Raw genomic sequence first — 19,944 nt, 5'->3', positions numbered from 1 at the left:
ACAGCAGCAATGTTCCATCAGTCAAAATAGGTAATTGAGCATTATTCATGATCTATTTAAATCTAATAAACATGCCTAAGCACTTTTTATTCAAGTTTTCAGTTTTACTGTGACTCATTTTAAACACTTTTTCTCCTTTGCCTCTAATATGCTTTGATAAAGGTCACTAAAAACAACCTGTCCTGCTGTTGGAATAGCTCTGTATTGTGGCACAAGTTTCAACAGGCTTGTTTTACTCGCTGTGTCAACAAATATGTGCAAGCTGTTGCAGGCAGAATCCATTCATTTGGTCAATCTGTTTCTACACCTGACAAGCAAGCATTTGTAGATTTGAAGTAGTAACTAATTCCCAGTCAGACGTCTGACTAAAAAAGGTCAAGGGATATCAAAAACAATTATGGCGGCCAAGTACTGAAAGTGAAAAGAGTAGTAAAAGGTATCAGTAGAAAAAGAATATTCTAATTGAATGCCCAGACCAAATGAAACTTCATACAGTTATCCATGTATTCAGGACATAGATTTACATGCATACTGTGGGTTCCAATCAGTTCCTTTCGCAGCTTGTTTAGCATACTTTTACATGTACCACCAAGACTTTAACTATTGTCTGAGAAGAATGTATTTCATAAATGAAGTAGACAAAAGCTGTACTATTTTGAACAAAATCTTCCATGTTTGATTTTGGAAGAAATCGGAAACTTGCTGCATGGGGGACTGGCAGTATGAATGTGCTACCTTGACATTGCATTCTTCACCTGAGATCTTCAATAAAATCCACAAGTACTTATGTAATACAGCCCGAATAAGAAGCATGCAGCTCAAATGAATTTCCCTTCTGGGACAATGAGATTTTCACACCAAATCAGATTCTGCCAGTTATAACTGAACAGACAACTGATATGCAGTCCAGGTGAAGGTAATGTCCATGTTTCCCTGTGGCTCAATTCACATTATACATGTTTTAACAAAGCTTTTTCACAATGCACGGCTATGGAACAATTGATTGGTTAAAATTCATCAGTTTTTCAGCATACAGTTTTATATGTGATTCCCTGGTATAATATTCCAGGCCTACTAGTTGGGTATCCTACCTAATAAAAGGCAAGTGTCGCTGCGTCCGTCCGTGTGTCAGTGCTTTGTAGCACTGCGCATGTGCAGGGACAGATGCAGAGACACTGCCGAGAGCCAGGGGAGGACGGGGCCCGAAGGGGCCGGCGTGTGTGCGTGCAGCGGGCGGCAAAGTAAAGACAGAACTAGCCCGTTTTTAAATGGGCTAAGGTCAAGTCACTAGTTAAACTATAAGGGCCTGAGCCCACTAATGCTGGGCATACATGGTAAGTTTTTGCGCCGGAATCGAGCCGCTGGCTTAATGCCGGCGCGTCACCGCTCGTCCGCGCTGATCGATTCCCGCTCGTCCCCGCGGCGCTTCTCATCAGCCGCTCCTTTTTTTCTATTGTCCGCCCGCAGGGATCAAGCACAGAATCTATCTGCCGCGGTGATCGGACACGTTGGATATTATCAATCAAGCCATCAGCGGCTCGATTGATAAAAAGAAACTTACCATGTATGCCAAGCATAATGCAGCTGTGTCCGCCTCTGTCCGCTTTTCAGCATCTGTAACATTGACGTGCAACTGAAAAGCAGACACAACTGCATCAGTGGGCTCAGGCCCTCAGATCAAAAAATGATTATGATCCCCACAAGACAGGCAGAACCTAAGGGGGTGTGGCAGGATTGAACTTTAAAAACTTTCTGCTTTCTGTTCTAGCAGGAAGGCAAAATCTATTATCAGATGAGAACTGCTGAAAGTGAAATGGGAAAAATCATATTCCACGCATATTTGGCAATCTCAATCTCACACTTGCAGTCCCACTTGCCAACAGCAGGGTTACAAAAACTTCAGCTCATGACTGCAAATTAAAAATTTCAATGAGTACCCCTGTTACTGCCTGTATTTATAGCACTACACATTTCAAAAATGGCTTGTTAGGGATGGATACTGTAGAAGAATAAGCAGCAATAAAGACTTCTACCATATACAGTACTGCAAGGGTTATGTGTGAGATAGGAGAATATAACCAGTAGGAGTTATTAATTATTACGTCTCACAGTGATTTCAATTTGATGGGTCCAATTTTACTTTTTTTGTAAAGCTTAGCTTTATATTACTAATTAGAGTCCTGGAGTTTAGATCTATAATACACTAAAATTTAAAGTTAAATCCAATACATTAAATCTAATACTCTTAGTAACATAAAAAATATAATATGATCCTAAGGGCATATAAGTATATAAGTATGTAAATGTAAGTGTTAATGAATCAATAGCCCAATTATCTGATCAATAATACTAAAAACAGACTAGCGGACACATTGCTGTTAAGCAATACTCTTTTTACAGCCTTGGGCTCTGGAGTCTGCAGAATAAATAGGCAAAGTTGTGGTAGCTGCTGTCCTCAGGAAATGACCATTCAGCAATGACTGCAGGGCCAAAAGACAACTGAGTGCTCAGATTATCACACAAGTATTCACAGTACAAACATCCACTAGCAGGGTCCATGTCATGTTTATTCACTTTAGACAGTATGAAAGGAACACCCTGGGAGCTTTAATGGTATAGCTGGGGAAATGCAGCAGTTCAGTTTTATACTGTAAATAAAGAGGGGGTGGGGATGGTCTTGAAAGGAAAAAAGCACAGCCATGAATGCACTTGCATCCCCTAGTTACAGCCAAGCATATATTGTGTATCTTTGGCCTGTTTCTGCCCACATACCTCTCATAAAAAGTTATAATCCGAAAGAGAGGTGTACTTGTAGGGGGATGAACTCATTTTTTTGTCAATGCCTATACACATTCACAACCTCATATTTGGAATTAAAAAGCGGAAAAAAACCTCAGACCAAGCATAGCGTTGACGAGTAAAACAGACTGTCTACTTCAAGACTCACATTCCATTTACTTCCTGACACACTTTAGAAAGGTACCAATGACAGCTTTTATCACCTGTACCATGCTGGGATTATTAACAACAAAACCAAAACAAAAAACTAATATGGACCAAAGCTTTTTACATTCCTTTGACTTTAGTAAACAGCGGACATAAGCTGCATACTGAGTAAACAGATAGCGGAATACTGTACTTGTTTACACACTGTGCAGGCTCATGAAAGCCTCTCTTGAACTACGACAGACACATGCTACAAATTTCCAGGCCAGGAATCTGGATGGTACCAGAGCCCTTTTAGAAGCCTGGAAATACTTAATGAGATCAAAGCCTTTACCCCTCTCTCACCCCTCTTTCTTTACTCCTAGACACAGAACAAAGGAAAGAGCATGTTTTAAACTTCTCAATTAGTCACATTTGGCGTACAGTATCGCCACAACTAATTCAATTGTACATCCACAAACATGTATTTTTCTTCATGTGGCAAATGCATTTTTAATTACAAGAAATTCAAAAGTTGTAGTTATTTACATGAAGTTGGCATAATAATGTTAAATAAAAACATCCACTGATTCTACACGAGAGACTTGTAGTGAGTCACTAGTTTGCCAAGCACATTCTGCAATCCTCTCCCTGTACCGTGCTACACTTACAATTAACAGGAAAAGTTAAATGAGAAATAAAAGACAAATGTCCAGTTATGCAGATCAGCAGAGGCACAATGATTACACTAAGAGAAAAGCAAAAATCTGTGCATTCAAGACAGCAGCAGTGGTGGATGCTGCCTGCATGGTATAAATAGTGATTTGATTAGAAGCAGATGGAACAACATTACAACCCCGCCGGTGAACCTCAAAGTCTAAACAGGAAACAGGAATCGTGCTGGCTAGAAGGAGCTGTTTCCTTAATCATTCCCAGAAATTCAGTTACTATTCTTTTCAGCATCAAAAGCCCTCGTATTTAATCATTTCTTACAAATATACCTTTTTATCTTTACAAGAAAGCAGAAGAGTCATTACACTAGAAAAAAGAGGCGTAACGTACATAAATACTATAATTCTGTAATATATTAACACTATCAAATCTACAGCCAAGCACAACGCACAAAAAAAGAAAAGCTACAACATTAAACTTTACTGCTAAGTTCGTTTTATGGGTGTATCTTGCAAGCTGTACTATGCCTGAAACAAAGCAGGGCTATTACACTCAACTCTGTTGTTCAGTTCTTCTCTCAGGGAGAAGCATAAAATGTGAAGAAACTTATCTTACCGTTTTTCCATTGTAGTAGTACATCAAAGAATTACTGCCAACTCCTGGCACCGGGTACGCACAATACATGTCGCTGTAAAAGATGTTCTAGACAGCAGCCAAAGTGCACTCTTTCAATCCCAGGAATACATCCACCCGATCAAACAGTAATTCCACCAGTACTATGCTCACACAGTCCACACATGGATTTACTCAGAGGAAACTTATGCAAAACAGAGCTGAACCATCCCACACACAGAAAGGAGGAGGGGACCAACATACAGTAATCTCTTTCAACCTTGATCACACCCTCACTTGTGTAGTGGTAATGCCTCCAGGAGAGCTTTTAGCTGAATGAATACACTTTTACGACATCAAAGTTTTTTTTATTGTAAAAGAAAAAAGAAAAAGGGAGGCAGCAGTCTATAGTTCCTGCACTAATACTAATGTGTGGGGACAGAGATGGGTAAATCACGGACTTGTTAATCTTTCTTATTTAATTAAATTCTAGCACTTGTGGCAGCTGAAATGTTGCAGGTTATAGAACAGCCACACTACCATCTGGTCAGGTCTGACTGAGCCATGAGCCTTTAACAGCTAAATACTGAATCTGGGAAGCTACAATCTGATTTACCAGGAGTGATGCTAATAGCTGCAGCATCATACAAACATTTAAAAGCACTACAAAGACGCGCTGCAATAAAGAGCTGCTGACAATCCAACCCTGCGCATGTAATATACACACACAAAAATCTACATAACGTGTAAAATAAATATTCCTGCATGCATGCAATTTCTCATTACAATAAATTAAAGTCACATTTTAGTTCAAACTCAGCGGTAAAAAAAACAAACCTCAGTAGGAGGAAATATAAATAAAGAAAGCAATCTAAACATAGTGCAAAGTCACAACATTTTTTTATCCATTGATTACAATGATGAATAAAAGTTTTTTTCTTTATATTTCATAAAACACGATCATCTTCCATGACTCTGTACAGAGTAAAATACAGACAAAAATAGGGACGATAAATATACTGTATACATAGTTCGTGCACAGTGCAATTGTAACATATAGCAACACAGATACAAAACAAATGAGACACACACACAGTCTGTGGCGTTTCTCCCCCCCCCCCCCCCCCATTAAAGAGCATAATCTGTCTTTGCTATTGACAGTAGCAGGATTTGTGTACCTCGTTTCACTGGATTGCTTTGGTTCTTTACACATGGAACTTTTTATCATTGTAATCCTTTGGGTGGTGTAGTGGCCATTTGGGCCTTAGGAAAACTTTGAGGTGAGATCAATGTTATGTGCATGAAATTAACATTATATTGGGAGACTGTTTGCATTTTTGAATTATGAAGACTATGAAAACGCAGAGTCCTATTTTCAACTTTTATTTATGAATGAATGTTTTACACTTTGAAGGGGCTGTATGTGTATAAAATTCCTATGTTACGACTCCCTTTTAAATGATTGTTCCCCTGAAAAGTCCCATCTCATTTTCATTTTTTCCACAGAAACAAAATATATGCAGTTCACACTCACAGATGGTATGAAAACATCCAACAGTATAAGTACATGTTCTTTACCAGAATAAGTAAACAGAAAATGAAAAACGCTGCTAGGGGACACTATATTGAATGAAGGAGGCACTCAAATGGCGTATAAACTTGCGTTTATCAAATAGTAGCAAAACACGACATGTTTCGGGGAAATCCCCTTCCTCAGGTGTACACCTGAGGAAGGGGATTAATCCCCTTCCTCAGGTGTACACCTGAGGAAGGGGATTTCCCCGAAACATGTCGTGTTTTGCTACTATTTGATAAACGCAAGTTTATACGCCATTTGAGTGCCTCCTTCATTCAATATAGTATATATTTACATTGTGAAGTGGTGACTCACAGAGGGATTGTGCACCGGCAAACCAGGTGTCATACCTGGTGTAGGAGCCCAGCTCAGCAACCCCCTTGCTGTCGTATGCTAGGGGACACTACTCTTACAATCTAATGTCTCTATCACAGTCTTAAGGTATCTATACACTGGTTGATTTGCCATCAGATCCGACCAACAGATAGATCCCTCTCTGATCGAATCTGATCACAGAGGGATCGTATGGCTGCCTTTACTGCAAACAGATTGTGAATCAATTTCAGCATAAAACCGATCACAATCTGTGAAGCTGCCGCCGCCCCCCCCCCCCCCCCGCATACATTACCTGTTCTGGCCGGCGCGTGTCCCCCGGTCTCCGCTGTCTTCTCCTCCGCGCTCAGCTCCTCTAGCTTTACTGAACTTCCTGCCAGGGAAGTTTAAACAGTAGAGGGCGCTCTACTGTTTAAACTTCCTGTCGGGACAGGAAGTTTACTGAAGCTGGAGGAGGAGAGCACGGAGAAGTGACCACGGAGAGAGCGGGGACATGCGCCGGCGGAGCAGGCAATGTGTTGCAGCTAGCGTCGGTCGTCGGGCATTCGAACGCCGCTATCGACGCACTCCCGACCCGCCGGCGAACGAGCAAAATCTTAAAAAAATGTCTTTTTGCTATAAAATGTCATTTCTGCTTTGGCACCTCCTTACAAACAAACTGTTTCTAACAGCCACACTCTTTTTACCCTTTCGGGACCAGCTGCCTAACCCCCCTTTAAGGACCAGGCGATTTTGTATGGTGGGAGGGGCACGTTTGGGTGGGAGGTGGTTCAGGCAGCCGGATCCCTGGCAGAGCTAAGCTGGGTATGGTCTCCCCAGTGTGGCCAGGTGTACACCGTATCACAGGCAGCCTTTACTCACCTCCCAGGCTCCAGCGATGAGCAGCTGTGGACCCCTCCGCTCTGGCCAGCATCCCCGCTCGTACTGCCGCTAAGTCCCAGGTCCCGTTTTGGAGATTACATTGATCCTTGTATTTGTGATGCTGTGCAGCACAGAATGGATGAGGAGTCACTACTGGACACGACACCAACTCATTAACTATGATCATCAATGTTTGCACGGTACACTCCAGAAGCTGCCCAGGCACATTTTGCTCAGGTAACTATCAGTTTTTTTAAATGGCGCCCACTTCCTGCCTCTTCCCACATAATGCCTTTTAACAAAGTTAGTGAGTTTCCACCCATAAACGATCATTATCAGACCAACTTTTCCAACAAAATGGCACAACTACTAGGGATCATGCAAAATATATTTCTCAAGTGGAACATTCACATAGCCAATGTCACTATCCAGTGGAGAGCTGAGAGAGACTATACTCACCTGCAGTAACATTTCCTATCTATGGCACAGAAAGCAAAAAAGAGGAAAGAAGTTTTTGTTGTGTGAATCCACAACCTGCATCCCTATGGAAGTTGTATATGAAAAAGTAAATGATCATACACAAATGTTTGACATTTCTCAATGTGGCTCTGAATGTTTAACAAATGGAAGTTGGGTAACTAAATATTTACTTTAAAGAAGAAACAAATTTCCTTTCAAGAAAAAACAAAACAAAAACTAAGACCACCAACTGCACATACACAGATTGACATACTATCAACCCAAATCCTTGGACATATATAAAGCCTACAGCTGCTACTAAATTCTATTTAGTGTGTGCCATGGGTTCTCCTTTAGGGCCCGTTTCCACTATAGCGTTGCGGAATCGCCGGCGAATCACCGCAGGAAAATCGCATGCGGGTGCGATTCCGCATGCGTTTTTTGCCGCGATTTCGCATGCGATTTCGCATAGGTAAGGGTGATGCGATTTTAACCATGTCACTGCCTGTGTGAATTAACATGGGTACCTATGCGAAATCGCGGCAAAAAACGCATGGGGAAAACGCATGCGATTTCCCTATTAAATACATTGTGTGCGATTCGCCTGCATTCCACACACAGGCGAATTCTGAGGGCCCTACCCTGCAGATTTTTTCTGCACAGAAAAACGTGCAGGAAAACGCACAAGTGGAAACAGTCCCATCCACTTGCACTGGCTATGCGAATTCGTGAAAGTGGAAACGGGCCCTTAAACAAAATAAAGAAATCACAATTTATTGGTAATGATTAAAGCATACGGCACTTGTTTCACTATAAACAGTGTTTGCATATGCTCTTTGCAGTGTGCATTTTCTAACACATACCATATTCACTCATGCATGTTAAAGTGAACCTCCAGACTAAAAATCTACTCAGTAGCACTGAAAAGGCTTGGTGTTTCTTTACCAATTTCACAGCATCAGAACTTTGTTTTTCATACCAAAGTCTAATTTTTAGCAGCATTTTTAGCTAAGCTCCGCCACATCAAAGAAAACTGCCCGGGCTTTTTTCCCCTGATGCTGTGCAAAGCATGATAGGATTTGATGTTGTTTTCGTTGAGTAGCAACTGGGAAGGGTGATCAGGACACAGGACAGTTGGAACTGTGTCTCATGCTCCCTGTCACCTCCTTTCAACCAAAAAGATGGCTGCCCTCATGAAATCACAAACATTTGCCTGTTCTTTTAAAACAGGATGGGTAAGAGATTATATTACCTATCTATTTTAATTAACATAACGAATGTAACTTAATGACAGTATGTTTGTTTAGGCTGAAGTTCCTCTTTAAAATGGGTACATTCAAAAATGGCGCTGGGTGATGCCGATAATGACATCTTGCTACTAAACTTATTTAACCTTTTGGAATTGTCCTAAAATGTTAAATAACCTCAGTAATATTATTTGATTACCGTCATCTGTGATACATTACCTGGTCCTGGCGATCCCGTCTGCTCTCCACTTCCTGTTTTCTTTGCAGGAGTCTTGCAGCCAGCTAAGCACTATGCGAGGACAGAAGCCACATGGTAATTGGCTGCCTGCCAGCCTCATTCAAACTTATGCTTCATACACACTTGAGATAAAAGTCTTTGGAAGAGGCAAGATCACAGACCAATTTTACCCCCTTCCATGTAGTATGAGAACCATACTCTATGCAGTCTATTCTATGGAGCTGCACTCCCCATCAGATAAAATCTTTGCAAGATGCTGCACACAAAGATGCCCGTACACACTCAAAAGATCATTATCTGCAAAAGATCTGTTCCTGCAAAATATCCATTCCTGCAAAATGCATTCATAGTCTATGAGATCTGCAGATCATCATACACACTTGGTTTAACAGACAATCATCTGCAGATCATCTGCAGATCAGATTCACCAGGGTGGATTTTCAGATCTGCAGATGATTGCCAGATCTGCAGATGATTCTCTGTTAAACCAAGTGTGTATGATGATCTGCAGATCTCATAGACTATGAATGCATTTTGCAGGAATGGATATTTTGCAGGAACAGATCTTTTGCAGATAATGATCTTTTGAATGTGTACGGGCATCTTTGTGTGCAGCATCTTGCAAAGATTTTATCTGATGGGGAGTTCAGCTCCATAGAATAGACTGTGTAGAGTATGGCTCTCATACTATATGGAATGGGGTAAAATTGGTCTGTGATCTTGCCTTTTCCAAAGACTTTTATCTCAAGTGTGTATGCAGCATAAGTAGAAAGTGGGGAAGATGCGATGGCCCCGGAGCAGGTAAAGTATACAAACTCCCTGCCTACTCACACTGAACCCTCCCCCTACCTATGCCTAAACCTAAATGCTCCAGTCTCGCTGCCTAAGGGCCTGTTTCTGCTACATGCAGATTGGATGCAGAAAAAATGACTCCAATGAATGCCTATGGGAAAATCTGCATCAGAAAAATCGCGTTTAGTGGAAACAGGCTCATAGACATTCATTGAAGTCAGTTTTTCTGCATCTATTCTGCATCCAATCTGCATGCAGTGGAAACAGGCCCAAACCCAGGACTTCACCCCCCCTCCCGTGCTACGCTAGCCCCCCGCATCAATGCAGGAGTAAACAAGGATAGAACGGAGGAAAAATTGGGTAAGGGAAAGAGCAGTGACCGATAATGATCAGGGAAATCATCTAAATAACGGTAGTGCGGCTGTGCGCCATCATTTAAGCTTTTAGCTTTAACAGCCTGAAGAAAATGTTTTTGTTTACTACCAATTTAAAAAAAAAAATATGTTAGGGAGCTTACATGGGCTGTCATGGGCTACAAGTGCTCTAGCAGCGCTTGTCGAATGTTGGCGATCTACAAAGCACTGCAACAGTGGAACCCTATGAAAGTGGTTCCATTAGGAAAACCCCAGTGCCTATGAATTAATGCAATTCGCAGTTGCACTGCATTTCCAGTTAGAGAAAATTCAGGCAAAAATCCCATTTTCTCAAAAAACGCTCTGAAAATTGCTGCAATTGGTGATTTGTAGTGCGGAAGCCAAGGAAGAATGTAGAGTACTCTGTGCAGTACTTTATTTTCTGCTGTTTTATATATAGGCTGTAAATGAGGGATATATAGAGAAGGTCTGTACTATTTAACCTTATACTGATATAAAAAGTTTAGTGCAAGATAAAGAATTTTAGTTGAAAGCATCTAATGTGTCAATTGGAATATGTCATCTTATTTTCTCATATGAAGATTTCCAAGACATTAGAAAGTGTTTCGAGAGTGCAAAAAACAGAAGCCACTTCTTCCAGAGCTGGGTTCTTTTTGTCCACATCCTTTCAACAATTCTCTTAACACTGAGCTAATATTTTAAAAGCACTGAGTTAAGTGGCACAATGTCTCCAGCTCTGTACATCATGGTTAGGGATAATCCAGTCACCAGTCTGACACATTAAGTAAGCTGGAAACCAGGGTGACTTTTTAAACTTAATTTCAGACGCTGTGTCGTCAGTAAAGTAGCACTGAACTGACCTGCACTCCCTAACCTGAATTGTTTCCATTCACAACCCTGCACTGTGCAGCTAAACAAACTGTTTCTCTGAACACAAACAGATTACATGGTCTGACGCACAGGGAGCTGATGTCTAATTACAGATGGAAGGCTGCATTAACTCGCTCACAGCCCTGGATGGGTGGTGCACAAGGCAGCAGTTCAGGGATGGAAGATTATTGTGAAAAAAAAGTGTCAGCAAAATAAAATTCATGCCCTTTAAAAGCAGTGCAGCTTGAAATCAATGAGCAATTTTCTTATAGCATTAACCAGAAATAAAGATCTTATTTCCAAACAACACCTATAATAAACAGCAATTTGACTTATAATGGGATTTTAATTTGTAAATTCTGTGGAGATATAGTGTGTATCCTCTGCGGTGTCTTTGCTGTGGCCTGGGACACAGGCAGGGAGAGATCTTGCCCCCTTCATGAGTTTATGAAATGCAAAACTCTGCTTTAACAAGGCTATTACTACCACCAACCTTAAAGGGAACTGAGCACATTCTCTTTCACTGGAATCTCTCCTGGCATAGAAGCTGCCATGTTCCCCCCTCCCCTTCTCACATTCCTTATTTACAGAAGTCAGAGATGCTATCTTGACACACACAATGAAGAAACAGACCTAATTACTCACCCCTTTGTTAATGAAAAGGTATTGTTTACATCTTGGTAATTAGCTCAATAAAACAATTAGCTTCCTGAAGTCTCTGGGGTTGGGGACGGTCCGGCAGGCCTGCTGAAACAGGCTAATAAAACTACTTTTAATGTAAAATACAAGGTAAAATGAAAGTTTATTTTAATAATGAAACAGATTGTTGGCATGCATTTTTCATGTGCTATAAAAATGTTCTGAGTGCTAAAAAAGGTGCTCGGTTCACTTTAAAGTACAACTGAAGAAAGAGGTAAATTAAGGCTGCCATGCTGCTCTGTTTGGCTGCAGAAGTGTCTGAATAACACCAGAAACAAGCATGCAGCCAATCTGTCAGATCTAACAATGTCAGAAACACCCGATCTGCTGCATGCTTGTTCAGGATCTATGGCTGAAAGTATTAGATGCAGAGGATCAGGAGGATAGCTAGGCAACTGGTATTGCTTAAAAGGAAATAAACATGGCAGCCTCCATATACCTCTCTCTTCAGTTGCCCTTTAACCTGGGTATGCACTGGCCAATATCAGGGTGGGACCACCAAAGGCTAATCACTCCTCCCTCTAAATGCTGATGAAGGAGTATCTGTTGAAGCAACAGCATACAATTTCAGAAATATTTTTATTAGCATTTTTTAATAAAATAACAATAACATTTTTTCAGATATTTGCCACCAGCTTGGATAGCATGTAAATGGACAACCAAAAACTTGGTGGTATGGGCATGTCTGACAAGCTACTTCCCCTAATACTCTATTCTCCCCCTCTAACGTGTAATTATATAGAACAGAGTAATAAAAAAAAAAAAAAAAAAGAAGCCATCACAGTTTCATTCGTTGAGTGCCGATATGAAAAAAATTACTTTCAGGATGTAGTGATACCTTCAGTGCCAGGGTGCTGAGGTTGTATAAACCAGGGTTAAGTAATTTATAGTGGGCCTAAAGAGCCTGTTAATTGTTCAGTTGCATACTATGTGGTAAGTCGAAAGGTGGACATGAAGGCCCGCAGCTGACGTCTTGAATAGACATTACATTGAATACACATTAGAATTCTGCAGGCATATTTTTGTGTAAAAGCCCTCTGTTTTTTGAAAAGTTTTTTAATTACGAAGAACAGTGTCAACTCTGTCCACTAAAGAGGACCAAAAGTCTGAAACGGGCTGTCTGCATGTGGGGTTGGTATAGCTCTGTGAAACGTAAAGCTATAGGCTTGCTAGACACCAGCGGTTCTGGATGCAAGCTTGGCTTCTGGGGCATAGATAGATAATTTGCATATTCAGTATCGGTGCATTCTGGGTAACCACAGATGTTCACTTTAAGCTGAATGATCGCAAATTCCTTCTGTTTTAAGGCAGTAAACCACACTTGGCTCTGTCCATATGTAACAGGTGTGACAACTCTTCTTTCAAATCCCAGAGGCTTGTAGGGTTCACATATATTCAGCGGTTATAGATAATTTCAATCTAACTTTAGTGAAAGCCAGTCAATAGAATTGTTCTTTATAGTTTCGTACTCTCTGTTGCAGTACAAAAGCACAGAACCATCATTTCTTCTATTCTGGGTATGTTTTTGGCATGTCAGACAGTTTTCTACGAATCTGAAGCCCAAAATCAACAAACTTCTTGAATATATTTCTGAGGAGATGCAATTAATAAGGCCAGCCTTGGTTCAAATGATTTACTAGGAGCGGTCAACTTACGAGACCCAGTCAAAAATCTATATTTGCATTTCAGTTTGACATTGCTCTGATTTATCAGGAAACTGATCAATATCTCTCAGATAACATTTTTTTCCCTGGTGTAACACTTCAATCAGCATCCTACTGCAGGATGCTGCCAATAGCTTTGTTGTGCCTGATGCAATACAAAGCTATGCAGCTGGCAATTGCTCACTATAAAGCGGATCCGAGATGAAAAACTAAATATAACAAGTGACTTGTCTATATATCTTATCTAAAGTTTAGATAGTTTACACAGCAAATCTATCTTCAAACAGCTTCAACAGTATATTAATATTTTTTCCTGTGATACAATGGGAGCAGACATGTTTTCTGCGTGTCACTATTACACAATCACACACACAGGCAAGCTTATCTGTATCTAGGCATGCTAATCTGCATATTCTGTGAAAACTCCACTCTTATCTCCTCCATTACACAGGCAACTGATCTGTATCTGCACTGCAGCTCTCAGATTGTGAAAACTCTGCCTCTGAAATCTATAGCTAGTAACACCTTTTTCACCTGCCCAGACTGAAATCCCACAATCCTTTGCAAGCGCCAAGGCACTCTGGAGAAGCTGTGGGTGTGGCTTATTTAGTTTATAGGAAATTAGGGTATTAAAACAAAACAAAACAAGTATTTGGCTTGAGGAATGCCCTATAAACTATATGTAAGGAATACAATTATGCAATGAGTAAAAGTTCATCTCGGATCCACTTTAATTTTAACCGCCGGGTTTGGCAGAATCAGAACCACAAATCCATCAGCTGCACTTGCAAACTTAGAAATCTGTAGTTAATAATTACTTGTAATATAGTAGCGAAGTTAGAATGATCATTATCATATGAAACACCCATTCTTTTCCTTGCTAACACAATTGTGCAGTTTTTCCATCATGCCTCATACAGACTTGGGAGAAGCTTCTAAGTTGTTGCATAATGCTTGGTGCATGCAATTTTCATACCTCCATTGGTAAGGGATTTAAAGTATTATTGTACCTCAATGTGGTTAACTGTTTTAAATGAGGCTGTGATCAAAGAGAATATTTTTACATTACTGACTAGCGCAGTGACTAACTAGTCTCAAATAATAGCCATATGACCCACATGCTTTACACTAGGAAATGAATGGTCACATGTCTGTGCTACTGTACAGAGTGCATGCTGAAGTGCTAATTACATCTGCACAGGAGTGAGCTTTGAATTCTCCACCTGTTAGCTGCTCCTGTGCACTGGCTAGACACTTGCTAGCACTTACCACCAGCATTGGAAAGGCAGCCCCCCATGGAGTTACACCTAGACAAGTCACATTTTTGCCACTGGGAAACACCACCAGGTGTCAAAGAATGACATGCAAGGTGTTAACAAAAACTGCCATTCAGCTACATGAAATTGCAGCCAAAGGTGCTCATGGCCAGCAACCGGGAAGGCTTAACTGCTCAACAAATGTGCACATTTCAGACGTCCATGGAAAAGTTGTGTTCAAAATAACCACAGAAGATCAACAGCATAATTCAATAAAAACAAACAAAAACAAACCCACACCAACTTTTATCACTATACAAGGTTGTGCACTCATTTGAAGATCTTATCTGCTAAAAACTGACCTCAACAAAAGAGTGAAATTAAATTATTTAGAACAGCTCTACATATTTTAAAGAAGAATTCTGCAGGCATATTTGTGACATTTTAACTTTCCCCTCACAAACTGCTTTGAAAAATGCAAACTGTGTTTTGCTATGCAGTTTTCTGTGCATTTGCGTATGGCGAGTTGAATGAGACTTTAACAAGTGTAAGGGCTCTTTTCCACTATGGATTGCGATCGCGATTACGATCGCGTTTCAATTTCCACCATGCGATTGCGATTGTGCTACTATACTCATAGTCCAGCTCAATCGCATACAAAACGCGGCAGGACGACGATTGCGCTTTGATCAAAATCGCATCGCAATCGGATCGCACTAATGGAAATTGCTGCTGCAGTTTCCATTATTTTAATGTACCTTGCGATTTGCAGTCAGAAGCAAATCGCAAATCGCAGGCTAGTGGAAAAAGGCCCTAAGTGAGGATCGGATCATGCTATTTATTGGAAAGGAAATGCCGCGATTTACATTTTAACATAAGCTTTCTTAAGAGAACATGCGCAATAGGCAGACATTTCGAAGCCATCTTGTGGAAACAAGCCTTTACTGCATGCAGTTGAGGAGTGAAGATCTTTGAGAACCTGCACAATACTGCAAATATATTAGCATTTACAATGCATCAATGACCACACATGTCACAGACAAGGAAAAAAAGGTAGTCATCTTACAGCTAACTTCCATGTAACTAACAAAAACATTGATAAATCAACCCCATGAGGACCTTTAATAATGCAGTTTTCCACTGTACAATGTAGAAATGCAAGAGCCCTAATGGGGGAAAAAAAAAAAAAAAATATTACGAGAGCCTAAACCGCCTCTCTTTTGGAACCCCTCCCCCCACAGCCTGCCCATGCTCCGAGCCTAGAAACAGAGATGCCTATGCCCATTTGCTGTAGGTAGCATTGGAGGCTCATTGCTTCATTCGCTAACCCCTGCGACTCCTTCCCTAATGCACTAACCTCTAGATCGTAAGCTCGCAAATGCAGGCAGTCCTCCTAGTGTTTCCTATTCTGCAGTAATCTATCATATGAAGATGTACCAGTATTGGTGAGGTCTCAAACCACAGATCACCTATGTATGTACTACAACTTGTATTGCCAGATCATGATGCACTGGTTTTAAAGAGAGTTTTACATTTGTACTTGTATCAATGTAATTGTATCCATGCTCCTCACTACAGCGCTACTGAACATACTGGCACTATAATCAATGAAAAATAATAACTTGCTGTAATGGGTTAACTTTTCCCCCTAAACTAATGCATTTAAACCATGCTCTCATAATAGTATGGCTTGAGGGCTAGTTTACAATGGAAAAAGAAATTCCCTATGGAAAGTCATGCCATCATCAGCTTAGGCAATACTGCTTTTAGAGAGCCTGATAAAAGTCTTCAAACAAGATTTAACAAGTAATTGCTTCTTTTATGCTGGCTATAGATGGAAAAACATTTCAGTAACCGTTAACAGAGTAAACCCTCATACGCAGCAACAGGATGCTAAGACACAGACATTCAGGGAGTCAGAATATGTGAAAGGTCATTAGCTTTTTGAGAAATAAACTTTTCACAGATAGGGCAATGAGATGGGATATACACATGGCTTTAATTAACATATTGGGGAGAGGGGGAGGGATAAATGCTTTATTACCCATTGAGCATAGACTACAGTGCTGGCACAAATGTTTAATCTTAGGCTCAACACACACCATACAATGTTGGTTGTTCAATCTTACCACTTTCATGTAGTATAAGAGCTTATCCAATCAATCATTTAAGGTATTTTCAATTTGTTTGCCCTTATACTACATCGATGTAGTAAATCTGTACAACCAAGATTGTATGGTGTGTGTTGAGCTTGAGAGCAGTGGGAAATGATGGATGGGATCTTGTGGCCTGCATGGTGCGGAATCAGTAATAAACATACTTCTTGCACAATGTACACAACTTTTTGCATTGCTAATTAATGCAAACCTGCTGTCAGATGTATTAAAATGAGACACTAATCTAGTGCTTTCAATTTTAAAACTAGCAACAATCCTTTATCTATTTTGTATGATGAACAGACCGGTCTCACTATGGTTTAGCAGCAGTGGCCGGATTTTTCTGCAGAACTAAACAGTCCTGCTTCTGGATCCTCTAGCAGGAGGCCAAGCAGGAGACAGAGTAGCAGTGGCTCTCCCATACATCAAGGCTGATTACAATGACAAGCTTGGGTAATGAGGAGTGCTTCTGAGTCTGTACTAGATTGTGCAAGCCTGTCAGTATAAAGCCAAGTACCCACGCCACCATTTTCCAGACAATTTTTTTGAGCACAGATCGGTCGTTTCCTGGATATTGCGATGTGGGTACAGGCACATGACCACGTAACGTTGAGTCACAATAATGACGGTCACGGAGGATCGGATCACTAAGATCCCCGACGACTTCCACGCAAAGTACCGCAATGGCTTGAAGTCTCGTTCTCTCCCAGTGTGTAGTGTCACGTGATGTGCACACCTGCCGACAAGAAGAGGCTTCGCTGACGCCCATAGTCAAGGGGACGTTTCAGGACCCGTTAAGCGGTGAGTATGCAGCTTAATCCAGACATTACAGGAGGATGACTGCACAATCTCAGGACAAAAAAAGAGCTAGAAGTTGGCGAAGCAGGTGGATTCGATAACCGGGCCTCAAATTACATTTTTCCCTGTCTTTTGGAAAGTGAGACTACTTTTTTCCCCCCAACTTGGAGGGGGAATAGTATTTTACGCAGTTGGAAATTTCAGTGGCAGCAGGGTGAGCAGTCATTCAGTTTGCCATACGCACAACTGACCGGCTGCATGTTAATATGTACGTGGAAGGTGGTATGGTGCCATTTTAATTTACAGACAGCACTGAGCACCCTTTTTTTGCAGGACACAATGCCTCATTGTGTATTGGGGATAAACCACCTACTTGTGGGAATAAGCTGCCTAACTCCGTATAGCCCTTTACATAAATATGTCTGAGGATGCATGCTGCCCAATTATGCTGAATGTGGTGGTGGTGGCAGAGGGCTTTGCATAATTATGTTTTATTGGGTGTGCATACATCCCAATTATGTTTATGTAGCCAAAATGTCTAATTATGCTATTGTGGGATTTGGTCTGCCTTAATAAGTTACTTGGGGTTACAGCACATCTATTTTTTAATATTGTGGGGAGCTGTATCTTATTTAGAGGTACATGTGTCTAGTGTATTTGTTAGAAAGATCACCTAATTACACTTAAGGGGGGGGGGTGCTCTGCTGTACTATATTTATGGGGGCACAAACTGCTTAATTACGTCATGAAGGGGGGGGGGGATTTCTGTCAAATCATGCTGCCACACATGCCCAAATATGAATTGGTGGTAGCACAAGATTATGCCTAATTATGTTTTAGGTGTATAGGTTGACATACTGTCCGGCTATGCTATTTAGAGGAATATGCTACCTAATGACATTTGGAGGGTACTCTGCCCATTTATGATGTTAGTGTGCTGCATGCTGCCTAATTGGTTGGAAATATATGCCAGTTTAATTTTGAGCCAAGATTGTAGAACTGGTCTTTGTGAGAAACAGTATATACCGGTAGACTATTTTATTAGGTCTAAGTTTGGATGCCTATATGTTTTTATTGTAATTATTTTATTTGAGAAATAGGACATCAGCCAAGGTTTTGAATGAGCGTTTCATGTGTAATAAAACCCGTGCAACTGAAATGCAATGGATGGAAGCTTTGCCAAAATCAAGTTGCTGCATTCAGTAACATAAATAGTACAACTGATGCCCAAATCATATAAAGCTGCAAACGCCTGACTTAAGTCGGCCGATAACGACCACCTCTGCCGACAAACAGGGTGTGAGAAAGCAGTTGGCGACCCCCAACTCGCGTGCAAATCCACCAGGTGCATCTACTCAACCCCAGCAATGCTGATCCCATTGTTTGCACCTCTCCCGTCACGCACGTGCAGCACCCCCCCAGCTGAAGCGCATGTGTGCAGCCCGGCCCAGCGATGTCACCCAAGGGGATCAGGAGCCGTCCCTGACGGGTGACATCAGTTGGAAATGTGTACGGTACCCTAAGAATGTAGTAGGATTTTCAAAAAATGTATAATTTTACAAACACAATAATTAAATGAAAAAGAAAGGTGGGTAATAATTATTGCATTACTGCACCTGAAAATACTACTACACATGAACGTGCACACAATGCAAATGGAATAATAAGCAAGAAAAAATATAAAATATATGGTTCCAATTATTAAGTTGCTGATCGCTAGCTGCTAGTTAATAATAAAAAAAAAAAAGCCAACATTTTTGACAGGAAGCCAAGTCCGATTACAGAAATACATTAGCAGCAAGCAAAGCAAAAAAAAAAACCCCAAAAAATAAAAACAGTAAAAGTGGCAAATACATATGTTTGTTTAGTGGCAAATACATAACCTAAATGTTTATTTCATTTAATTTAACTACCGTCTAAATCTTGTATGGAAGCACAACGTAATTGTGCTGTTGCTATAAAGACAAAGGGTTAACGTTTCCAAACGGCAAGTTCTATTTGAATTACTCTTCAGAACTGTAATGAAAATCAATTGTCATGTAAGCTTACTGTCACTGAAGAGTATTAAATTACATCCCCACTAAACCAAACCACCAAACCTCAAGCACTCTGACTACATTTATTCATATAATCCTAAACAGCCATTTACTAGGCCTTGATGCTTACAGGATTCATCAAAATGGATAGTATAAGGAACCTCACAAGGCAGTATAGGAATAGCGGCATTCCCTTAACCACTTAAAGAGAACCTGAACTGAAAATGAAAAGTAAAAATAAACATAAACAAGTCATACTTACCTCCTGTGTAGTCAACTAATCAATCTCTTTCTCTTCTACCGTGTCTTGTTTGTCCACTGTGATCGATGGAATTCTCTGTCCTCCATTTTAAAAATGGCCATTACCCCATAACAG

The 19,944-nt window shown here is 40.7% G+C and overlaps 1 protein-coding gene across 6 annotated transcripts in view; it reads right to left on the bottom strand.

Moving 5' to 3' along the window:
* The window catches only part of TCF12 (transcription factor 12), a 291,989-nt gene that overhangs the window by 60,935 nt on the left and 211,110 nt on the right, over positions 1 to 19,944 (bottom strand). For 2 of the 6 annotated variants that reach the window (XM_068275510.1, XM_068275512.1), the window contains exon 1: positions 4,213 to 4,401. The exons of the other annotated variants lie outside the window; for them this stretch is intronic. In XM_068275510.1, coding sequence (XP_068131611.1) covers positions 4,213 to 4,281 — 69 coding nt within the window. In that variant the 5' untranslated portion in view covers positions 4,282 to 4,401. Of the gene's footprint in view, positions 1 to 4,212; positions 4,402 to 19,944 lie in introns of those variants that run through there. 6 annotated transcript variants of the gene reach the window in all.

Source organism: Hyperolius riggenbachi, chromosome 3 (genome assembly GCF_040937935.1).
Source record: "Hyperolius riggenbachi isolate aHypRig1 chromosome 3, aHypRig1.pri, whole genome shotgun sequence".
NCBI lineage: Eukaryota > Metazoa > Chordata > Amphibia > Anura > Hyperoliidae > Hyperolius > Hyperolius riggenbachi.
This window is presented reverse-complemented; position numbering and strand designations above follow the sequence as displayed.